The 21,308-nt window shown below is 33.3% G+C and overlaps 4 protein-coding genes and 1 non-coding gene across 5 annotated transcripts; 1 reads left to right on the forward strand and 4 right to left on the reverse strand.

Annotated features, from left to right (window-relative positions):
• Positions 1–51: 51 nt before the first annotated feature.
• LOC110600172 (alpha/beta hydrolase domain-containing protein 17B) lies at positions 52–3,680 on the reverse strand. Its single transcript, XM_021736940.2, has 5 exons — positions 3,139–3,680; positions 1,669–1,705; positions 1,340–1,576; positions 1,175–1,222; positions 52–805 (listed from the first exon to the last, which is right to left on the reverse strand). The coding sequence occupies exons 1-5, from the start codon at positions 3,438–3,440 to the stop codon at positions 314–316; spliced, it is 1,116 nt and encodes a 371-aa protein (XP_021592632.2). The 5' UTR covers positions 3,441–3,680; the 3' UTR covers positions 52–313.
• Positions 3,681–6,509: 2,829 nt separating this feature from the next.
• On the forward strand, positions 6,510–7,812 carry LOC110631230 (protein JINGUBANG). Its single transcript, XM_021778982.2, has one exon. It carries the CDS (start codon positions 6,592–6,594, stop codon positions 7,660–7,662), a length of 1,071 nt encoding a protein of 356 aa, XP_021634674.2. The 5' UTR covers positions 6,510–6,591; the 3' UTR covers positions 7,663–7,812.
• A 3,566-nt stretch (positions 7,813–11,378) lies between these two features.
• LOC122721748 lies at positions 11,379–12,067 on the reverse strand. Its single transcript, XM_043950408.1, has one exon. The coding sequence runs from the start codon at positions 11,962–11,964 to the stop codon at positions 11,554–11,556; it is 411 nt and encodes a 136-aa protein (XP_043806343.1). The 5' UTR covers positions 11,965–12,067; the 3' UTR covers positions 11,379–11,553.
• A 43-nt stretch (positions 12,068–12,110) lies between these two features.
• Positions 12,111–12,182, reverse strand: TRNAT-UGU. Its single transcript has one exon. It is a non-coding gene; the product is annotated as a tRNA-Thr (tRNA).
• A 1,076-nt stretch (positions 12,183–13,258) lies between these two features.
• Positions 13,259–16,365, reverse strand: LOC110600003 (leucine-rich repeat receptor-like serine/threonine/tyrosine-protein kinase SOBIR1). Its single transcript, XM_021736668.2, has one exon. The coding sequence runs from the start codon at positions 16,270–16,272 to the stop codon at positions 14,374–14,376; it is 1,899 nt and encodes a 632-aa protein (XP_021592360.2). The 5' UTR covers positions 16,273–16,365; the 3' UTR covers positions 13,259–14,373.
• Between the last annotated feature and the right edge of the window lie 4,943 nt (positions 16,366–21,308).

The raw sequence follows: 21,308 nt of genomic DNA on the forward strand, positions 1-21,308 counted from the left end.
CACCTATCTGATACATACTTGTGTTAAAACATTGTAAATCAGAAGATGGAGTAATTATAACCTGTAAGCTTCATTCTTTTTGAAGTGGCATAAAGAGGTTAGAATTCTTCCATTAACAATCAAAGATAACAAATCCCACCCAGTATATCAAAAACCTATAATCCCATTACACAGTTATTATGCAACTTCAATGAGCAAGGCACACACTCTGATATCACAAGTTAAATACCGAATAATTCCCCTTTTTCCCCATTTTCCTATCCCTTCTAAAATCAATCTAGTCCACAAATTTTACAAAGGATTACTGAGATTATTAGACAGCGCGAATCCTATCCAGCCAATCCACACTTTTCCGTGCCTTTTCAAGCTGTAGGTCAATGCTCTTCCTAGATTTCTCATGGTATTCCACGCTTCTCCGTGACCTCTCCATTTGGTCAAAGGAGACCTTTAACTTTTCTAGCTTTTCAATATTGGTAAACTTATATTCATGGAACTTCAGTTTTTCAGTTCTATCAGTGCTTTTCCTTGGTTTATCTCGCCGATCCATACTCTTCCTTGGTGCCTCAAAGCAATCAGTACTCCTTCTAGGCTGTTCAATTCCATCTGTACTTCTCCTACCAGTATTTCTTCGAGAAGGTGATTTCTCAACTGTTGATATGAACTTCTTCAGATGCCTTAGATACTCTGGATACATCTCTAAATTACAGTGATTTCCTCCTTTGAGCCATAGTGGTTCATATTTCTCCTGGCACAATTCCCAGAGCTGCTTGCCATGAGAACAGTCTACTACTTCGTCAGATGTTCCCTGTAAGAAAGCAGGCCAACCAGAGAATTAAAGCTTAAATATGAAAAAGTAGGTTCCCAAGCTAAAGTGATCACAATGTGTAAACAAGAAAACCAAAGAAAAGAGCCACCTGATCACACAAAAGACTACAAAGAGAAAGGAAAATCCAAACTCACAGAAAGCTCTTAAAGGTTTTTATTATTATTATTTTTTAACATCAAGGCAATTTTCAAAATACGGATAGCTAATTTGTTATGTCTTATGCTGTAAAATATGCAACTACCTTCTTTCGATCAATGTCCTTTCTACACCAACAGGGTCATATGGACAAGCTTTACACATATAAATAATACTGCACTGATTATTGGAGACAGCCAACATCATACTTACATGGATAACAAGCACAGGACACTTCACCAATGGAATCTTGTCTATGTTCTGGATAACAGCCAAATTAAAAAACAAAAAAAAATCAGGACGGAGGTATAAAATGTAGTAATCTATGCTTTTATATTATGATCTATAAATGATTATACAAGAAGATGAAAAAATAACCTTGTAGATATCGAACCAGTATGTGCGCTTCACAGGATACATGACTCTTAACCCTGATAGGATAGGACTGTGCAGGACAACAGCTCTTAGCCGAGGTAAACGTGCAGCAAGATCCAAAGTTGGCCCACTGCCAACAGATTGACCATAAAGGATGATATTCTCCTGCTTGGTACCATAGCTCTCCTCAAGACACTTATAAGCAGCTTCAATATCAGCATAAGTATTGTGCTCACCAGGCTGCGGAGGGGGTGGATACATGATGCTTTAGAGAAGCTGTTTGACTACAGTAATTTCAGTCACATATAAAATAGAATAATTATATTACTTACCTTGCCTGATGATTGTCCATAGCCAGAGTAGTCATACCTGCAAGAATTGGGAAAAAGGTAATTTAGCACTTATCGTTTACCAATATATAGGCTGTCGGATGACTGCATAAATTAATGCATTCACTTTAGCAAAGAGCAGGTTTCTTGACTGATGCTAAGATCTATGAAATTTTCTGGTGTTAGGCACTGATCAAATAACTAAACAGAATGCTATTCTTCCAACTTTCAATGAACATTAGAGTGTGCTAAACTGTTTTAATGAAATTTCTCACTCCACCACAACATTCACGGTTCTTGTCAAGCTCCTTGTTGCATATCCATAACTTCATGCAATAGAACATGCTATATATCTGGTACAACTAAAAGACTTGCTTACTTTTTATATTACATTGTTTATCAAACCAACATAGCATATGGTTAAATTAGCAGCTAGGCATTGCCAGTTTCTCGTGATATCTTAATGAGAAAAAGGAAAAAAACAGTCAGCCCATCCTCAATCTCATTTTTTTAATTTCTGAGACAACCTCCAAGACTGAAATGGCTCTTCACCTTACCCTTTTTTTCTTTTTACCCTTATTCTTCACTCCAACTTCATTAAAGTGACATATCTTTGAAACCTCTTTTTATTTTAACTAGTCCAGGGCCTAGAAACAAACTAGACGGAGGACAAAAACCTACCTATGGTAATATAACAGGAAAAGAGAAATAATCTACTCTCAATTGCATTATCTTTAATTCCCATTAACCAGAAACCCAACAGAAACTGTATAACTCACCAAAAAAGCAACTCCTATTCATGTCTAAGCACAAAAGTTGCACTCAATTATCCCCTTCCCCCGATATGTGGTTGAATCATTTACATAGTGTTTCTGTTTGTTTCAATTCCATTCTTCAAAATCTTGTGGAATTAAATAGAATTCTGATATAATTGAATTGAACCAAAGATACTCTTAGCTAGCCATATATTTAGTTGCAAATAACAAAATCCATAAGATATTTCATTCCCCAAATCAGAGCATTATATATTAATAAAATAATCATAGGCAATCCAGAAGAGAAGAAAAAAAGAAAAAGAAAACAATGATGGAATAGAATAGATCTACTGAAAAAATCTTCACTTCCCTAATTCAGGGAATTTATCAGCAAGACAACTAAATCAGGCAAACAGCCACTTGATCTCAAACGAACTTCATCTAACGAAACCACAGAAATTTTAATTTGGAAAAAAAAAAAAAAGGACCGTTCAAACTTATCAGAAACTAGACTTTCTAAACAAGTCATCCATAATCTGCAACACGACTCTTTCCCAACATCTATTTCTTCTAGTATTCTACACAAAAGCAAGCCAAATTCCCTAAAATGTCAACTAGAATCATACATTCACCGAAGTTCAACAACATACTCTCTGCATCTACAACGATCAACAAAAAATTCGACACAGGAAACAGGGCTAAGTTAAAGTGAACTTACCCCATGAGATTTACACGCAAGTGGATGCTCAATTCGATGAAGAGCTCATACATCTGGCCAATATCAGCAGCATTTCCATGAGAATAGAGCAGAGTAGAGGTGGCCATAGGGTGCCTAACATACACAGCAACAATATCGGTGCCCCGGCGGGTAGGAAGTCTCAAGACATCGACGTTCTCACGGTGAGGAAAGTGATCCAGAAGCAAAAGGCCAGTGGCATCATCAGTAATTAGCTTATAGGAAGGAGGGTTGGGCGGGAAAAAAGCCATTTTTGCTGCCATGGAAGAAGTTACCCCACCCATCCTGCTGCACTCTTTTATCTCCCAGTTATCTCTGTGTATATCTTTCTATGTCTATGCAAACTTGTTTCTTCTCTCTAAAGAAACACTCAATTAATAAAAGAAGAAGAAGAAGAAGAAGAACATTCCTTTCTCTTTTCTTTTCCTTTTGGCAGAGAGCATGTAGTTGAGATAGAGAGAGAAAGAGAGTAATTTTTGTTATTGTTGTGTGGGTGGAATTTTCTCTAGCTCGTTTAGAGGGTCATGATATGATTACAGCTTGTCTCATGCGGGCGTTCATCCCCCCCTCTCTCACGTGCTAAACTTCTGTCTTTATATTCTTTAAATTTTTTTGACACCTAGCCTCTATCTTTTTCTATATTTTTATTAGTTGCCCAACTGTTCCTCTACCTTTCATTATGCCCCTAAACATAATTAGTCATCGATTAATCTAACTTTAAATGCACTTAGTTAATATTTAAATAAAAAAAAACTTTAGTTTTTAAGTTTGAGTTATGAATTTCTTTTATAATCTGATACAATTATATAAAAAAAAAGATTATTTACTATTTACAGCAATATACCGATTTAATTGAATCACATAAGTATCAAGTTCAACTATTCCCTCAGAAAAAAAAGAAAAGAAAAAAAAAACTTGAAAGGACATCATTGCAAAAACGTCCTTATTTCTATGGACCGGCACAAGATTTCCAGGTTGTCCCATTTTACTACACGTGTCTGTATTATTTCCCGACGAAAACAAACAACTCTACTCGGCGTTTTGGTTATTCATCCGCTATAACGCACACCAAACATCAGGACCGTTGTCGGTAAATGGGGTTGATTTAATGGGTTTGATTTGACGAAAACAAGGTTACATGATCCAAGCGAACAAGACATCTTTGTCTCAAAGAAAATATGCATACATAAATTGAGAAAACAACAACCGGATCTTTAGGTAGATATGAATGTGGTCAGAAAATCAATCATATCAAACAGTTTCTAGTTGGTGTCTAGATTTAAAAGCATAGGACCCAAGCTTAATGAACATGGTGGGTTCCTAAGAAACAATTGCTTTGCTATTATATTATGAGTATTATACGTGGAGGCCAAATAATTGACTCTTTTGCTTTTAATAGATTGGAGTGAAGGTGTGAAAAGAAGAGTAAAGGTGGACTTGGATCCCTTTCAATCAACTTTGATGTGTGTTTTGCACCGTCAAAAATAATTTTCATGCTGATGGATGCACTTTTTCTTCAATTAAAGAATCATAGTGTTCCAAATTAAAAGAAATTAGGGAAAATTATATGAAGAGTGTGAGGCTAGTGGAAGAGGGTATGGACCCATGTGGGTTAAAGCGAAACTGCCGTTTTAGGAAAGTGCAAGAGACGTAGAATCCCAGGGAGGGAATGAGTTTGAAATGTGACAAAAAAGAAAAACCTAGAGCGGAGCAGCAGTGATGTTGCTGGTGGTGGCCAATTTCAACCCTGGCCATGAGAATGTGAGGAGTGTGTTGGTGATAAGCAAGACAATATCCTCGAGAAACTCAGACTACGCCATGTCTCCTTGTAGTTATATGGGTTGCCACTTGCTGCTTGCCTCTATTTTTAAGTTTAACCCTTTTGTCTTCGGGATCGGATACTGATATTTCGAAAGGTTGATGAACCTTTGCTCGTCCTTTCATTTTCTACTGTCTGCGTTGTATGTTGATGGGTCTATCTCACAACTGGCCCCCTCCTTTCTTTTTTTTTTTTTTTTTTTTTTTTTTTTGCAATATACATTTGTTTATGAAAAATCATACCATAAAAGGCAAAAGGCCAAAATAAATAAATATCATGACACGTTAATAAATTTCAAGGTTTTATGTGAATATTGTGAATCTTCGAGATGCTTGATCAATTGGCCCATTGATGAATGGATGATTAGGCCCATAAATTTAGAGGACGTCAATGTAATCAAGTGCTGATTTATGGGGTTTAAGCCTTCAAGCCCTTATTTTTTAAACTCAACAAAATCTTAACCAATTCTACTTGGGGCAGCATGATGTTACTCTTATTTAACGTTATAAATTTATATAACTTTCATGTATATTTTTTAAATTATTATCAGAATTTTTATTTAATTAATCTTATAATATAGAAAAAAATTGATAATGTATTAATTAATTATCTCTAATCATGTGTTTAGGTTAATAAAAAAGTCTTGTAATATTTCCACTCAACACATGTCAATATATTTAAACCATAATGTTATTAAAGTGGTTGATCACATGATTTGTAATCATTTACTAAATTCAAAATTAATTTACAAACCCTAAAAATTATGTTCGTACTACCATCCAACCACTAAAATATGACATACTTTTGAACAAATCTCAAAAATTTATCTTCAAAATGGGTGTTGGTGTCATCATTTATAATTTTAATTTATTGAGCTAATTAATTAATTAATTAAAATTCAGCATTATGATTTGATTCCATGAATATAGCACATGTATTCACATACCAAAAATTATTTTATATTAATAGTAATTAAATTACTTTATTAGCCCAAGTATTGGTATCCCTTTTGCTTGACGGTTGTCATTTAGGCTGGATTATTTAGTAATTAATTGTGTTTGTGGGCACCCGCCACCCACGTTTACTAAAATATTTATTCTGCCAATTTTTCTCAGTGGTTGCTCAGAAATGAAAGCTCCATTTCGGAGATGACAAATCAAGGGGAAATATGGTTTCAACAGATCAGAAATTTTTTTAAATTAAATGAAAATCTTATTATTAGAGGAAAAATATTTAGGTTATTCATTATTCCAGTGAATCTACTTATTGGTTTTTAAAATCAGAGTGCTACTAATTCATTAAAATCTTTTTTTTTTTTTTAAATAAAGGGGAGTTCTTGTTCTTCATGTACAAGCTGGGTGACCAAAAAGTTGACAACATGTCACTGGGAAACCTGGTAAGTGGGAAGCTGAGTGGAGAGGTATTTGGAGGTACAGTACATTTTCAGTTGATTTTAGGGCCCACATCTCCGACCAGCTAAATTATCACATATTTCGAATTCTTGCCAAGTGTACTCTATAGAAACCTAAAAATATTATAGGTCTCAAGAGTTGCCGCATGATCCTCTCCATTCCATTACATATAGCATATTCCACCAGTCTTCCCAGAGATCAACTATGGACTTACATATGCCTACTCAATCTCCAAAACACAACTGCATCTGCATCATCACTCTTAGAATCCCAACACCACCCATCAGCTGCCTGGCAATCAATACCACCTTCCTTTACGCAGCCTCCATCAATGAAATCAATGTCTTTGATTTATCCAACTATGTCCACGCTGATACCTTTACTACCAGTGATCCATCTTCCGGCTGCATCAAGTCCATTGCATTCCACAACAATAAAGTCTTCACTGCTCATCAGGACTGCAAGATCAGAGTCTGGCAAATCACTCATTCTAAACACCACCACCTTGTCTCCACGCTCCCTACTGTCAAAGACTGGCTTCGCCATTTTGTGTTGCCTAGAAACTACGTTAACGTTAGGCGTCACAAGAAGCGGCTTTGGATCGAACACTGGGATACAGTTTCTGGGTTAGCTGTGCATGGAGGGTTAATATACTCAGTTTCTTGGGATAAGAGTTTTAAGATATGGAATGTGGAAAATAATAGGTGTTTAGAGTCAGTATTAGCACATCATGACGCTGTTAATACAGTGGCTGTGTCTGATAATGGAACTGTTTACACAGGTTCTGCTGATGGGTTAATTAGAGTTTGGGAGAAGGTTGGCAAGGGGAGAAAGCACCGTTTGGTTTCTACTCTGGAGAAGCATAAGTCAACGATAAATGCACTTGTGTTAAATGGTGATGGGTCGGTGCTGTTCTCCGGTAGCTGTGATCGTTCGATCATGGTGTGGGAGAGGAAGAAGGAAGTTGATGAAAATGAACATCAAATGGTGTTTGCGGAGGCATTATGGGGACACGAAGGGGCAATATTATGCATGATGACTAGAAATCAATTGCTAGTGAGTGGATCATCAGATCGGACAGTAAGGATTTGGCAAAAAAGGCAAATGAAAGGATATAGCTGTGTGGCAGTTTTGGAGGGGCATGAAAGGCCGGTAAAGTCGCTTGCGGCGGTTGCAGGAGGAGGTGGGTGTAATAATTGTGGTTCATCCTTGTCTGTTTGCAGTGGAAGTCTTGATGGGGAGATCAAAATATGGGAAGTCTCGGCTGAAACCTAGAGGGTATCTATGGTATAGGTTATTGGATAATTAGCTAGTGATTAATGAAATAGTCTTACATGTGAAGCTTGCTCATAATAATTAATTGGAAATGAACTAAGAATTAGAGAGAGAAAACGTCTCAATTAATTTTGATTTTCTTTTTTCTACGGAAACTCATTAATCCGGTTTCTTATTATATGACATGATTTTGGGGATGTTTTTGTTTTTTCTTGCAGTTTCAGCACCTAATTAAATGGTTAAGTGAAAGGTTTGCATTTCGTCACATACCCATAAAGAGAATGTATATAGTGCCAAAATGATTGAAACTGAAGCTACCCAAAGCCAAAACATTCTTTTTTTCTCGATCGCTTGCTTTTAAAGATCCATTATTGAATACAATGTTGATTTCTGTTGGTTGCTTTCTCCTCGCATCAAAATATGTTCATCCTTAAAAGGGACATCACTTGCTTTCTCTCGAGTTTCTTCTTTCTTTCTTTCTTTCTACATTGTAAATGGAAATAAATCCTTTGCGTGTAAAGTTAATAATTTAACATACACTTCAGTGCTTTTGTTATTAGCTAGCTAATTTTGCTTTAAGAAAGATACCAGCTTTTCTTTCCCTTTTCCCTTTTCCCTTTTCTTTAACACTTAAATTTACATCCTGGTGAATATGATACACTACCACCAGCGCTAAGCATATAAGATCTCGCTTATAATATTAAAATGTAAAATTAGCGGCCCCACTTTTTTTATCTTATGACTCGCATTGGCCGACCTGAAACAAATGTCTTCTCTTGCACAAGGGCTTTCGCTTGCAATTCACAGCTTGAAAATGACATTCAAAGATAAAGCTTCATAATTGAAATTAATGAAATATGAAAAGAACTTGATTTAAGGTTCTATGGTCTTACAATTACACGTGTTTTAATAATATTATTAATAAAGCAAACATTGTAATCAATAAACAGTTTGTATTACAACTTTCCGCCTACGACCATGTGCAACTTCAACGGCGGCCTTGGTGGGTGTGCAATTCCAATCCACAACCAAACATTAATTAAAAAATAATTATAATAAATTCTCATCTTCTAGAATGCCATTTTACACGGCACACTTGTCCACAACTGAACCAGCCAATGCATTTTAGACTTCTTTCCAATAACATCAACTTACAGTTTTCAAACGACAAGAATTGTTCGAATTGGTCATGATGTAAGAGATTATTCAGGTGCCCTGCTCTCAGTTTCCCAATGAACATATATCCAAAACCAACACTGTCTGGTGGTAACAGATGCAAGTTTGCTCAACACTCAACAAAAAGCCAGACATATCTTTGGGGAAGTTTAACGAGCATAGTAGAGTCGAAAAAAATTTAGTCCAGAAATCAATAATAAAGAAGAGAGGATGATGCAACACAAAAGTCTGATGATATTTGAGAACATGGTCCTCAGGAGGGTTTTTGTTTACACCAAGTAAAACGACTGCTCCAATCAGCACACCTATTCCCTTCACTACTATAGTTGCTATGCCTTCTTTTAGATCAGATCCCTGTACAGCAATTCTAATTACACAAATTAATCCACCATTGTGCCCTACGTATGAAATCTATCCATCTTAGACTTGAAATCTAAATTTGGAAAAGGATAGAAGCACTCCAAATTCTAAATCCATCTAACAAGTAGACTAGTTGAAGTAGTTATATCAAAACGGGCAAGGCTATGGAAAGTTTGAGCTCATATGAGAATGAATTCAACAGCCATTAGCTTAAACATTTGCATCTAGATTCGTGCATTTATTATATATACTTTGATTAGATATGCACAAATCTCAATAAAAATATTTAATCTAATGGTTGTTAAGCTTATTCTCATCTAAGGTCGAGTTTATTAGACACACCCTATCAACACAACATGACAAATCCTCTTGTACATGGAGTTGACTTATTTTATACTCTATGGGTATCTTGCTCAACCACATAATCGTTGATCTTTGTGACAAATGAAATTCTCAATTTATTTTGGTATCCTAGTTCTTTATCATCAGGGGTGAGCATTAGATACCAAGCTCAACTGAATTTTCAAGTACTTCTAAAATACTAACCGAGCCAAATAGAAATTTAATAGATAACCAAATATATTTGATTCCGTCATCCAATTTAAATGAATTATTTGAAAAATTATAATTTATATATTAGTTGAAATTAAATAATTATTAATTAAAAAATCTAAAAGTTTTAATAAAAATATTATTACAAATATATTATAAATAGAATGCATTAATAAGCTAAAGAAGATATCAACAAGTCCGTAGTAAAACTATATGGTGAACTATTTGACTTCAAAGTCCAATCAAAGGAAGCAGACATCAAATTTCCATTCACATTTGCCACCTCCGAAACTATGTTGGATAGATATTTATAGAGATACACAGTAACACATATAAGCAACACATGGAAACATCAGAAATCATTTATATTCATAAAATCAGATTTTTGAAAAAAAGAGTGGGGAAGCAGTTTTGTCAGCCTGAAAAGTTATGGCATGAAGATCATATTCTCAATAGCAATTATCTAAAAGCATAAACTCATCCAAAGATAACAAAATAGAAATAACAATTTAGCGGAATAATATAAATATCACCTGAACTTGACAATGTCCATAAAATCACTGCGAGATACTGAATTCCATTTGATCTTTTCAAAATATTGCACACTTTACATCACAAACCTCAAAGTCATCAAAGAGAACAAGTATTCTACTCAACCACGATCGACATAGAAGGAACTGAGGGATGAGAGAAAGCCATCAGGTATAAACCTCACCAATGAGCTCAAAGCCTTGTGCTGCTGATACTTTCTATGTTTTGAACTGTAAACAGTTTGTCATTGATTTGTATTTAACTATTCTATTGATCTCAAAGAAACAGACAAATACCTGCATTCCCTCTAACTAGCATATTGATGCAGTTAAAATTAATGCCCAGAGGTCAAATAAGGCTTTGTCTTTAAAAGGCCAGAACATAACAAAGCCTCAACTGAAGTAGTGTAGCCAGCCACAAAAAACCTGAATATAGAAACATCTCAATCTTGGTCCATTAGATTCTAAGCTATTTTCTCCTTCTTCTTACCCTCATCCTACTAACACATTCAACAAGGAAAAGTACTCAGACAACGTTATTGATTTGCCCAAAAGTCAATCTCTCCCAACTCAGCTAGACACTTTCCATTCGGTCCAGAAGAGCTAACTCCGGCTCTAAAAGATATGTTAAACCTTTGTCATGTTCTCTAGCATCTTTCCAGATAACATCTGCATTGATTTCTTTTTCCTTTTTTCTTCGTACAGCTTCCCTTTTCCAAGTTTAATGAGAGATGAATCTAAGAATATAATTCTGTTAAGAAAAATAAATAAATAAAATTCCTACACTTCTTAATTCTGTCCCCCTGCAGTAATAACTCTCCACACGACTAAAAAACCAAGTTTAGTCTATTTACTTTAGTCTTATAGAAACCTTTCTACTGCACTAAGCTAAAGAAAGTGCAGCAGTTTTTTCCACCTATATCAAATTCAAAGCTTTAACACTTCTAATTGTGGGGAACTGGACAGGAAGTATCCCAGTAAAAGTTGGCTATGTCCATTTAGGTCTAAGCATTTAGTGAAGGAATGCAAAGGGAAAGAGCTAACTTCTGGTCTGGTGACGTAACAAATTGGCAAAATATAAGAAACAAATACTGAAAATTTCCACCACAACAAGTAATTCAATTTAATTCGTTCAATAAAATGAGTGTATGATGCTCTATCTCACAGGTTACTAAAAATTAGTAGCCCAAGCGAATATTCATATTCTGATTCAAAAACTATGGAAACAAGGGCAATGAACCAGCAAGACCTGGAATTTTTACCAAGATGTCTCTTACGCCTTTCGTCGGAGACGCTTTCGGAGCTTCTTGTACTTGTGCTTGTTCATCTTCTTCTTCCTCTTCTTCTTCACACTATCAGCCCACACGGTCCTCGCATCATCAGTATCGTTTCCCGTAGAATCACCCACAATAGCTTTCAATTCATAAGACATGTTCATGGAAAAGGGGTTTAAGCAATACCCAAATGGGAAATTGGGGTAATAAAACTGCGGGGTTCTGGTAGGGTTTTGAGGTATTGGGTTGTTCTCAAAGGCAGTGGAGTCGCAGAGCGGAACTGAGTTGTTTATGAACTCTGGTTTGGTCGCGTGGAGGACGGGATCCAATAGCAGCGGAGTTTTGATGGATGTTGCTATGATTCTTAGAGATGGCATCGTTTTATTTGCCTGATTGATTAGGCTGGCCATGGGGGGTTCGCGTTCACCGTCAAATCTGAAACAAGCGATTTTAAGAGACCCAAATCGCACAGAGAGAGAGAGAGAGAGATTTGAACTTAACGGCGTAGTTTGAGAAGGTAATGATTAAAGGAAAAAGGCCAAAAAAAAAATTGAAATGCCCCCACGCAGGATCGAACTACGGACCTTCAGTTTACAAGACTGACGCTCTACCACTGAGCTATAGGGGCTTGTTGTTTTCACGTGGAAACGCAAGTCAATTGTAACTATTGACCTTTAGGTACTTACGCAACCAATGTGTTGCTGCAGCTCACAATTCACACTCATTAACTAATTACTGATGAATCTCTGCACAAATTATGGTTCTTTCTGTGAACAATGGAAGCTATGGTTCAATTTCTATTTAGGTCCAAGTACTTAATTATCTAAATTTCAAAACCAAACATTTACATTAGATATTGCAGAATTAGCTCATCACCTTTATGAACACAACAGTGCATGGTGGATTAGGTGATTAATTGTCCTATGGAAACTTCACCTTTTCTTCTCTTTCCCCTTCGTTCTCTGATAAAACCAAATGCAGATAAAAGAACCCATGAATCATACAGAAGCTTGTACATTTTTACAATTGATCATGGGGAGCCCTTTGTTGAAGCATCTAATATCTGGTGTAGTGTGCACTTTCTCATAATATGGTACCTGTTTTTCTTTTCTACTCTGTACCAATCCTGTTTTTTGACTGTTGAATTCTCTATTTGGTTGCATCGGTTGGTTAACGACCGTCTCTCGTAATTGTCCAAGTGTTAGAACTAATTAACAAGTATTTCTTAACTAGTTTAAGATTTAAGAATTGCATATCTCAATCGTTTTCGATATGTGTAATTTGGTTTATCAATAATTAATTTTAGATTATTTTTAATTTTAGATTATTTTTATATTTTTGATCAACTAATAAAACTGAAACTAAGATTATTTTTTTACTAAATATTTTTCATCTTAATTTTTTCTTTTAAATTTAATTATTTATATTTTAATTGATTTTATTTATTATCATTTCACTACTTTCAAAATCTTCTCTATTTTATTTTATTTTATTTTTATTCATTCAATTGAGTTAATTTACTTATCAGTTTATATGAGATAATTTACTTACCAGTTTATGTTAAATATTTTATTTATCAATTTTTTTGAGAACGATAAGTTTTATTTTAAGTAAAAATTTATTTTTGATGGCATGATTCAGCAAATTTAAATGCACCATCTCTAAGCCTTTATCAGGTTAACCGTATGAAGTTAAAATATGGTCTTTTTTTTATCAACCCAACTGAGTTTAATATTGCGTTTCTATCATAAATTATCCTGATGAACCCCTGTAATGATGCAGAGGCCGTGCAACGAGCTGCTGCAACTGCTGAAGCAGAGGCAGTTAGTAAGATAGAAGGGACTCTCTCGGAGATTTTGTGGATAATATCTGCACGAAATGTAACATTGTCTAAACTAAAAGGCTAAACCAAGAGAGATTTGTTTGAAGAAGTAAATTTTCTAATTGTCAGTTGGGCATCATGTAGCATTCAGATTGATGAATTTAATGGTTCTCCATATTCTCTGCATTTGTCCCAACTGACAAACGCTTTGTGAATGAATCCTTAGATCAATTTTATCATTTGCTTGTGGTAGTAAAGTTTTTGTCTCTTTTACATAGGCTGGCGAACAATCATTCTGGCTAGGGAGCTTTAACCGATGCCTGCTCAATTCGCGTGTCATACAAGTCAAACATGAAACCTCACTCTATGAATGATGAATGATGAGTGATGGGGGGGAAGAAAGTGGAGAGCAATTCTGAATTTGATGGTTATTTTGGAAAATTAAAGATATAATGGTTATTGGCTGACTGACATTATAATGGGATTTCAGAGAACCTCGCAGCACTAAAGTCTCCAACGATGAAAGTTAATTAGTTGTTTAACTACTTGTCTTTAGCTATGGATTCCTCATATCAGATGAACACTCATCGTTATCGTCAAAAGGATGTTTATCATGACGATCCTATACTTCTCCTACGTGTAGAATTGAACATAGTTAGAAGAATGGCTCGGCGGCCTTCCCGTCTCAATCTCCCACTAGCGGAGTATCTCAGAAACAAAACGGAGGAAATTTGGGCTTTTTTTATGTATGAAAACACTCCAATTCTATAATTATACAAGTTTTTTTTTTTTTAATACACAATTAGATCCATTTGAGATTCAAACGGAGACAACAAATATCAGCAAGCTAAAGCTCACTGGCTCTTACTGGACAACAATTTGTCCATGCTAGAACCTTACATTGATTGCTAAATTAAACAAAACCAAAGTTCAAATGTAAGCATTTTTCACATGCTTTGTTATTCTTACTCGCATATTGAACACGTTGCATACTTAACTAGTGCTTGATTTGAGACAACATGCACCTTATATCCTTGCTGTTAGGTCTTTGTTTTGGGTCATCCAGAGTGCAAAAGCAAGCAATTTTCAGTACCAGCAACATTTGCTCATCGTACCCTTTTCCTATCAGGGTCTGATCTACGGCCTGCAATGGATTCTCCGATGTCATGATATTTCTCATCCACTTGACCAAGCTCATTTCGCGGGTGGTCTGAAAGAACTCATCAGAGGGGAGCTTTCCAATCACAAGAACCCCAAGTAGTACGCCAAAGCTGTAGATGTCACACTTGTCTGTGAACTTGAGTGTTTGATGATACTCTGGTGCTATGTATCCCACTGTTCCTGCAACATTGGAAGTTGTGACATGTGTCTTCGCATCTGGCATTGCCTTTGCAAGTCCAAAATCTGCAATTCGAGCTTCCATGTCATCATCAAGAAGGATGTTTGCTGGCTTCAAATCTCTGTGAATAATGCGTTCGCTATGGTTAATGTGAAGGTATTCAAGTCCTGATGCTACTCCTAATGCAATTCTGTGCCTGGCAAGCCAATCCAATTCTCTGTTGCCCTCCGAAACCTGATTCAACACGTCTTGTAAACTACCATTCTTCATGAATTCATACACAAGGTAATGGCAGTCAGGCCGAGAAATATGTGCCAGGAGAGGAAGGAGGTTCCTGTGTCGAATTTGACCCACTGTGTTTATCTCTGATCGAATTTGCCTCATTTTCTTGTTCAAAAGCTTACTGTCTTCGTCAGTTAATTCTGCAGCGTCCCTTGGAGGTTGAACGATCTTTTTTATCGCAATCAATTTTCCATTACTTCCAGGTAACTCAGCTTTGTACACTTCTCCACATCCACCTCTTCCGATGATTTCCAAATTAGCAAGCCCATCGTCTTTCTCCAAGAAAGCCAAATACTCCGCTTTCTTTATCACATGAGGACTAAAGATTGCTGGGCCTGAGTCTCTTCCTCCACCTCTTATGGCTGCCAATCCCAACTTGAACATCACCGAGAACACAAACCCGGATATACTTCCAGCAACTGCTCCGGCGAGAAATCCTAGGAGCCACCCACTGAGCTTCTTGCTCTTTTTTTTCTTGTGATGTTCGCCTCCTGTCGAAGATGGGGCAGGAGCTTGAGCAGAGCCCGTGGTTGCAGACGAAGGTCCTGCTGCAGAAGAAAAATTTTTGTCTCCTTTGGTTTTACCATTCTCAGCTAACATGAAACGCTTTGGGTATTGAGAAGCCATGGATCCAGCTTTGCTCATCAGCGGCACAGGTCCCTCAAGAAAGCTATTTCCAGAGAAGTCAAAGAATTGGAGATTACGGAATGAACGTATAGACTTAGGAACTATCCCAGTAAAGAGATTATTTGCAAGAGAGAGACGCTCCAAGTTAGGGAATTGCTTCAAGAAACTCAAATTGCCAGAGAATTTATTGTTGGAGAGATCAAGAATCCGCAGGCGTAAAAGTTTCGACAATTCAGAGGGAACTTCACCGGAAAGCAGATTGTTTCCGAGGTCAAGAATTTCCAGTTTCTTGCAGTCAACAATCTGGGGAGGGACTTGGTCAACTAATTGGTTGTTAGGAAGAGAAAGTTCTTTGAGCTCCGAGAGGCGGCCAATAGCCGGAGACAAGAACCCAGAGAGGCGTTGGGACTTAAAGATGAGTCTGGTGATTTTGAGTACATAGGTGGCGTTGTTAGAGAGTCTTCTCTCGCAGAAGACACCAGGGATATTGCAAGGGTTGATGGAGGGGCAGCGTTGATCATTGATGCCCAAGTCTTTGTGGATGATGGAGAAGGCTTTGAGGTCTGAATGATCGATATCAACTCTTGCACAAGTGAGGAGGAGGAGGGACAGGAAAGTAAGAAGAGAGAGGGAGGGCTTCTGAGGCATTTTTCAGGGTGGTTCTGGCAACGATGCAGGGCTGAGTTGGGCTGGAAGCTTATAACATTGAAGTTTGTACCGGAGTTCAATATTTTGCCACACTGGTTAGTGTTTTTTTATAAGCGTAAACCGTGTGGAAAAAATGGGACAGTAGACCCACTGTTCAGCTGAAATTGATTTTTCAATCTCTTTATTTTGTCTTTTTATTTAATAGCCATGGAAAATAAGATATATTTAACACCTGAGGTGGGAATGTTCTGATGCAGGTAGTGCGAGCGTTATTTAATTTAAATTGGAAAAATTAATTTAATTAAATTAATTTAAAATTTTAATTTAATTTTTTATTTAATTTGATTCGATTTGATTTTTAATTTTAAAATTTTTAATTATTTTGATTCAGTTTAATTTTGATAAAAAAATTAAAAAAATTAAATTGAATCAATTAATGATAATAATATATTATTTTTAATAATATAAAAAATTAAATCATATTAAAATTAAAATATTTTAATTAAATTTTAAATTATTAAAAATAATGTAAAAAATAAAAAATTTATTGAAAATCGAAATTCATCAAATTGAATGGAATTGAATCAGATCGATTTGATTCGATTCGATTTTTAATTAAAATCGATTCGATTCGATTTTTATAAATACTAAAATTTTAATTTTAAATTTATTCGATTTAATTTGATTTTAATTCAAACCGATCGAATGGTCACGCTAGCACTAATCCAATTGCTGAAAATCTTGAATTATTACCTACAAAACAAATTACTGTTATTATTATTATTATTATTTACCGAGCCAGGTTATTTTTTTCTTAATTAAATTAAGGAGAAATTTGGTTTAGACATTCGAAGCAGTTGATGAGAATCTTTTATCCAACAGTCGCTTTATATCTGTTTAGTAAAAGTGAGTAAATACTAATGTTCATGTCCCGAATTGTTACACTTCGAAAAAAATTAAGAAATTAAAATAGTTTGTGATCAATTGCTATTGTTTTGAAGGTAAAAATATCATATTACCCTTTCGTAAATTTATATGTATGCGAGTAATATTCTTTTTATCTTATTATTGTTATCATTTAAGTTTTATTTTCATTTATTTTAATGATAAAATTAATATAATCTAGTAAATTAAATAATTACTTATTCATCAAAATTATAAAATAAATTATATATATATATTCTCATATAATATTTAATTATTTTTTAAATGTTATAAAAAATAATCAAATAATGTATTTATTTTTTTAAGTTTAAATTTAGCATTTTATTTATAATTTCGATTTTCACATCAGACTGAACTCATGTATTGGTTTGAGCGTATCGCACACGGCGGGCTGAGTTAATCGGAATTGGAAAAGAAACTTCCCAACAAGTTTAAAGTCAACATCCATGGAGACGTATCGTTTATCTCCAGTCAAGTCAACAAGCGAGTGTCAAAAGTCTTCAGCCTACTTTCAGCCGTCGGATCAAATAGTTCATCAAGGTTTTTAATCTTTTAAACATTCGCTCATTTTCAGACTTGTCAAATCAACTTTAATTATTTATTAACGATGTTATATTATCTTACAATGTTTGGATAAATTACGAGGAAGAAGAAAAAGATTTATTTTTATTAAATTTAAATAAAAGAGAAATAAATATTTTTTGTCATTTTATATTTTTTATACATATTTTTCTCTCATGCTTTTTCTTTTTAAAATAGAAATAAAATATTTAAAGGAAAATCATGTATTCCCAATCTCTCATTGTTTTTACTCTTTTATCTAAATAAAAAAAATGTGTATTTACTTTATTTTTTTAAAATAAATTATTTAAAATTAAATTAAATAAAAATTTAGCTCGAATAAATTTATATTCTAAATAAATTAAATTTAAACTTAATTTATTAAATAAGTCAATTTGAGAGTCGATTCATTAGAATTCAAAAGCTGATTTATTTATAATTTTATAAATTATCTTATAAATATGTTTATTTAATTAGAATTATTTAGCTTTAAACATATTATTTTTAAAATAAATTTAATTAAAATTATATATTAATTGATCGACTCAAGATAAAAATTAAATTATTAAATAAATTAAATTTAAATTTATTAATATTTAACTCAAATTTAAATAAATTAAAAAAATAAAAATAAAAATTTATTAATATTTAACTCAAATTTAAATAAATTTTAAAAAATTTTGAAAATTCAAATTTAAACTAACTCTATTCATTTAGACTTCTCTTTCATTTTTTCACCATTCCAAACAAGCTCTTAAGGGGTTGCATATGATATCCCTTGCTGGAGGATGTAGCGTAAATCCTCTAAGCCTAAACCGAAAAAGTTCAACCAGTTCTTGGATCACTGCGTTGGTCAAGTTCTATTGATTGTGACCATGGGACCAATCCGTCTCCGGGGACACCGAGTATGACGGTCTATATTTTGTTTAGAAAATTTATTATTTAATTTTTAAATATTATTAAATTTATAAATATATTTTTATTTTTTCTCCTAATCAATAAAATAACCTTTAATCTGATTTTATTCATTTTTTCTTTAAAAAATTTATTAAAATATTTTTTTCACCAACAAAATAATTTTTTAATTCAATTTTATTAAAAAAATAGTAAAAATATTTTAATAAATTTATTAAAATATAAAAATTGACTTATTAATAATAATACTATTCAAAAATTAAATAAAAATAAATAAATTTTATAAAATTTTTCTAATTTTTTAATTTATTTTTAATGAAAAAATAAAATAACTGCTTTATTAATAAAAAAATAAAAATATTTTAATATATTTTAAAAAATATAAAAATTAATTTATTAATAATAATCATACTAAAAAACTAAATAATAAATCTCCATTCCATAAAACTGAAATGCGCTATCCTAGTTGGATAATCGTAGGAAATGCGCTAGCCTAGTTGGATAATCGCTCCAGAGAAGTTAGAAAATCGCAATTGACTCCTGCGTTTACTTGGAATTTTTTAATAATTTAACGTGTATATCACTTCTCATAAACTGAAACACGGTGTGTTGCCTGTTTTTTCACGTCTACTATAATAGTAATGCTTTGTCCTAGTTTGATTCAAAATTAAAATTTTAATTTATAGTCAAAATAAAAAAAAAATACATTACTTTCCTGATTAAAAAAAAATTACTAATTTTTTCATATTTCAAAATTACTCAACTAAAATATTTTAAATTTTAATAAAAAAATTCTTAAACTTTAAAAAATTAAAATATTTAGTATTTTAATAAAAAAATATTAATCAACTTATTTTAAATTTAAATAATTAAAATTATAAATAATAATAAATATATATAGTTAAATAGTATATATATTTGCCAACAGTGACTTAGTTGATCTTTCTTTACTTTTTTTTTTTTTTTTTGAAATGGATCTTTCTTTACTTTTATGATACGTAAAATATTGAATTCTAAGTTTTTCATTTATTATTTTTTTTTCTTTGGTTAAATGAATAATTCATTTTTTTTAAAATAACTTTTTCAAAAAAATCAAATTATTTTCTAGATTTTATGAATTTTATTAATATTATTTATTCTTTTTATAAATTACAATCCAACAATGGAAGATAATTTATTTTCTTTAAAAATATTTCTCACATAATTTTTTTTATATACTCCCTTTATTCTACAAAAACATGTTTACTTTCCATCATCCATTAATATAATTTATTAATTTTAAAATAATTTTGTCATGCACGGTATAAGTGAAGTGTATATTACAAAAATTAAATTAATTACTTTAATTGTATTTTCTGAAAAATAGGTCAATCTTTTTAAATTAGAGAGGATACAATTTTATAAAATAAATAACCCTCAATTTAAACCCTAAAATATTACATATCTTTTTTTTTAATTTTCATTCACAATTCTCATTTTTATCGTTATTTTCATCTCAATCACTCAAATTTAATTTCTTTTTTAAAACTTTCAAACAAATAAAAATTCAATGATTAAAATGAAAGTTACAATAAAAATAAAAGACTGTAAATGAAAATCATTCAAGAAATTACCATGTTGGAATTATAATTCACATTCTTTTATTTTTTTCTTTAAACTTAAATTACCTGATTATTATATTGTAAAGCACTTTGAAAGTTTCATTGTTGAACCTTTAAAAAAAATTAAAGAACGCGAATTATAATTTCAAAATGGTAATTTCCTAGAAAATAAACGACCGTTATTGGTCTAAGTTGCAATTCTCTTCCAAACGTAAGGATTTGTTTTTTACTTTTGTATTCCATTATTTGGTCGTATTATACAAGAGTATATGCTAGCAGAGCCACTTGCACGGCACATGAGCTAAGGCCCGTGGCTGCTAAGTAGTTCCCGTGGCTGCTAAGCTCAACTACTGATTGAATTTATTTTTATATATACATAAATAAAACATCAGTGGATTGGAACATAAATAGTAAAATAACGCATACGAATTCAGCCTCCATTTTAAATTAAATGGTAATTAATTTTTCTGACAAATGCAATATTCAGAGACGACCTAAGTTATGTTGTTGTCTAGGTTTGACTTTGAGTATGTCCTTGTGGATTGTTTTCTTGACATGCAACAAGTCACTTCTTCTTCTTCTTCTTATTCCAACGGTTACGGAGGCAGTGGAAAGAGGAGGATTGGGTTGAAATTTCTAGGCGAAACTAGTTCTTTGAGAGTTGGGCTGTGGGTCTGAGGCTAAGTTTGTTGGGATGTCGATTGAAGTTTTTGTTAATGAGTTATATAATTGGCCCACTCGACTTTCAACATGGTAAAAAAAAAAGGGTAATTTGATGTAATTGTTGTAAAAAAATTGAATGATTTTATAAGAAAATTAACTCCGGCACACGCTTGCTGGGTTGGTCGGGCTTAGGTCCTCGAGTGAACCATGAGAGATAAAGGCCCATGAAGAGTCTAACCGAGCCCAAGTTAAACAATGTGTCATCATGAGAAAGTGACGACTGGCGAGAATGGAGAGACAAGTGTGAGCGCGAGAAAGAAAGAAGAAACCAAAGCTTAAAATGGGCAAGAA

The sequence above is a fragment of the Manihot esculenta genome, chromosome 14 (genome assembly GCF_001659605.2).
Source record: "Manihot esculenta cultivar AM560-2 chromosome 14, M.esculenta_v8, whole genome shotgun sequence".
NCBI lineage: Eukaryota > Viridiplantae > Streptophyta > Magnoliopsida > Malpighiales > Euphorbiaceae > Manihot > Manihot esculenta.

Coding starts and splice junctions, on each gene's coding strand:
- LOC110600172 (XM_021736940.2), bottom strand. CDS start 3,440: ATGGGTGGGGTAACTTCTTCCATGGCAGCAAAAATGGCTTTTTTCCCG. Junction 1,706..3,138: donor TTGCGTGTAAATCTCATGGG/GTAAGTTCACTT, acceptor CAATTCTTGCAG/GTATGACTACTCTGGCTATG. Junction 1,223..1,339: donor ACTGGTTCGATATCTACAAG/GTTATTTTTTCA, acceptor GCTGTTATCCAG/AACATAGACAAGATTCCATT.
- LOC110631230 (XM_021778982.2), top strand. CDS start 6,592: ATGGACTTACATATGCCTACTCAATCTCCAAAACACAACTGCATCTGC.
- LOC122721748 (XM_043950408.1), bottom strand. CDS start 11,964: ATGGCCAGCCTAATCAATCAGGCAAATAAAACGATGCCATCTCTAAGA.
- LOC110600003 (XM_021736668.2), bottom strand. CDS start 16,272: ATGCCTCAGAAGCCCTCCCTCTCTCTTCTTACTTTCCTGTCCCTCCTC.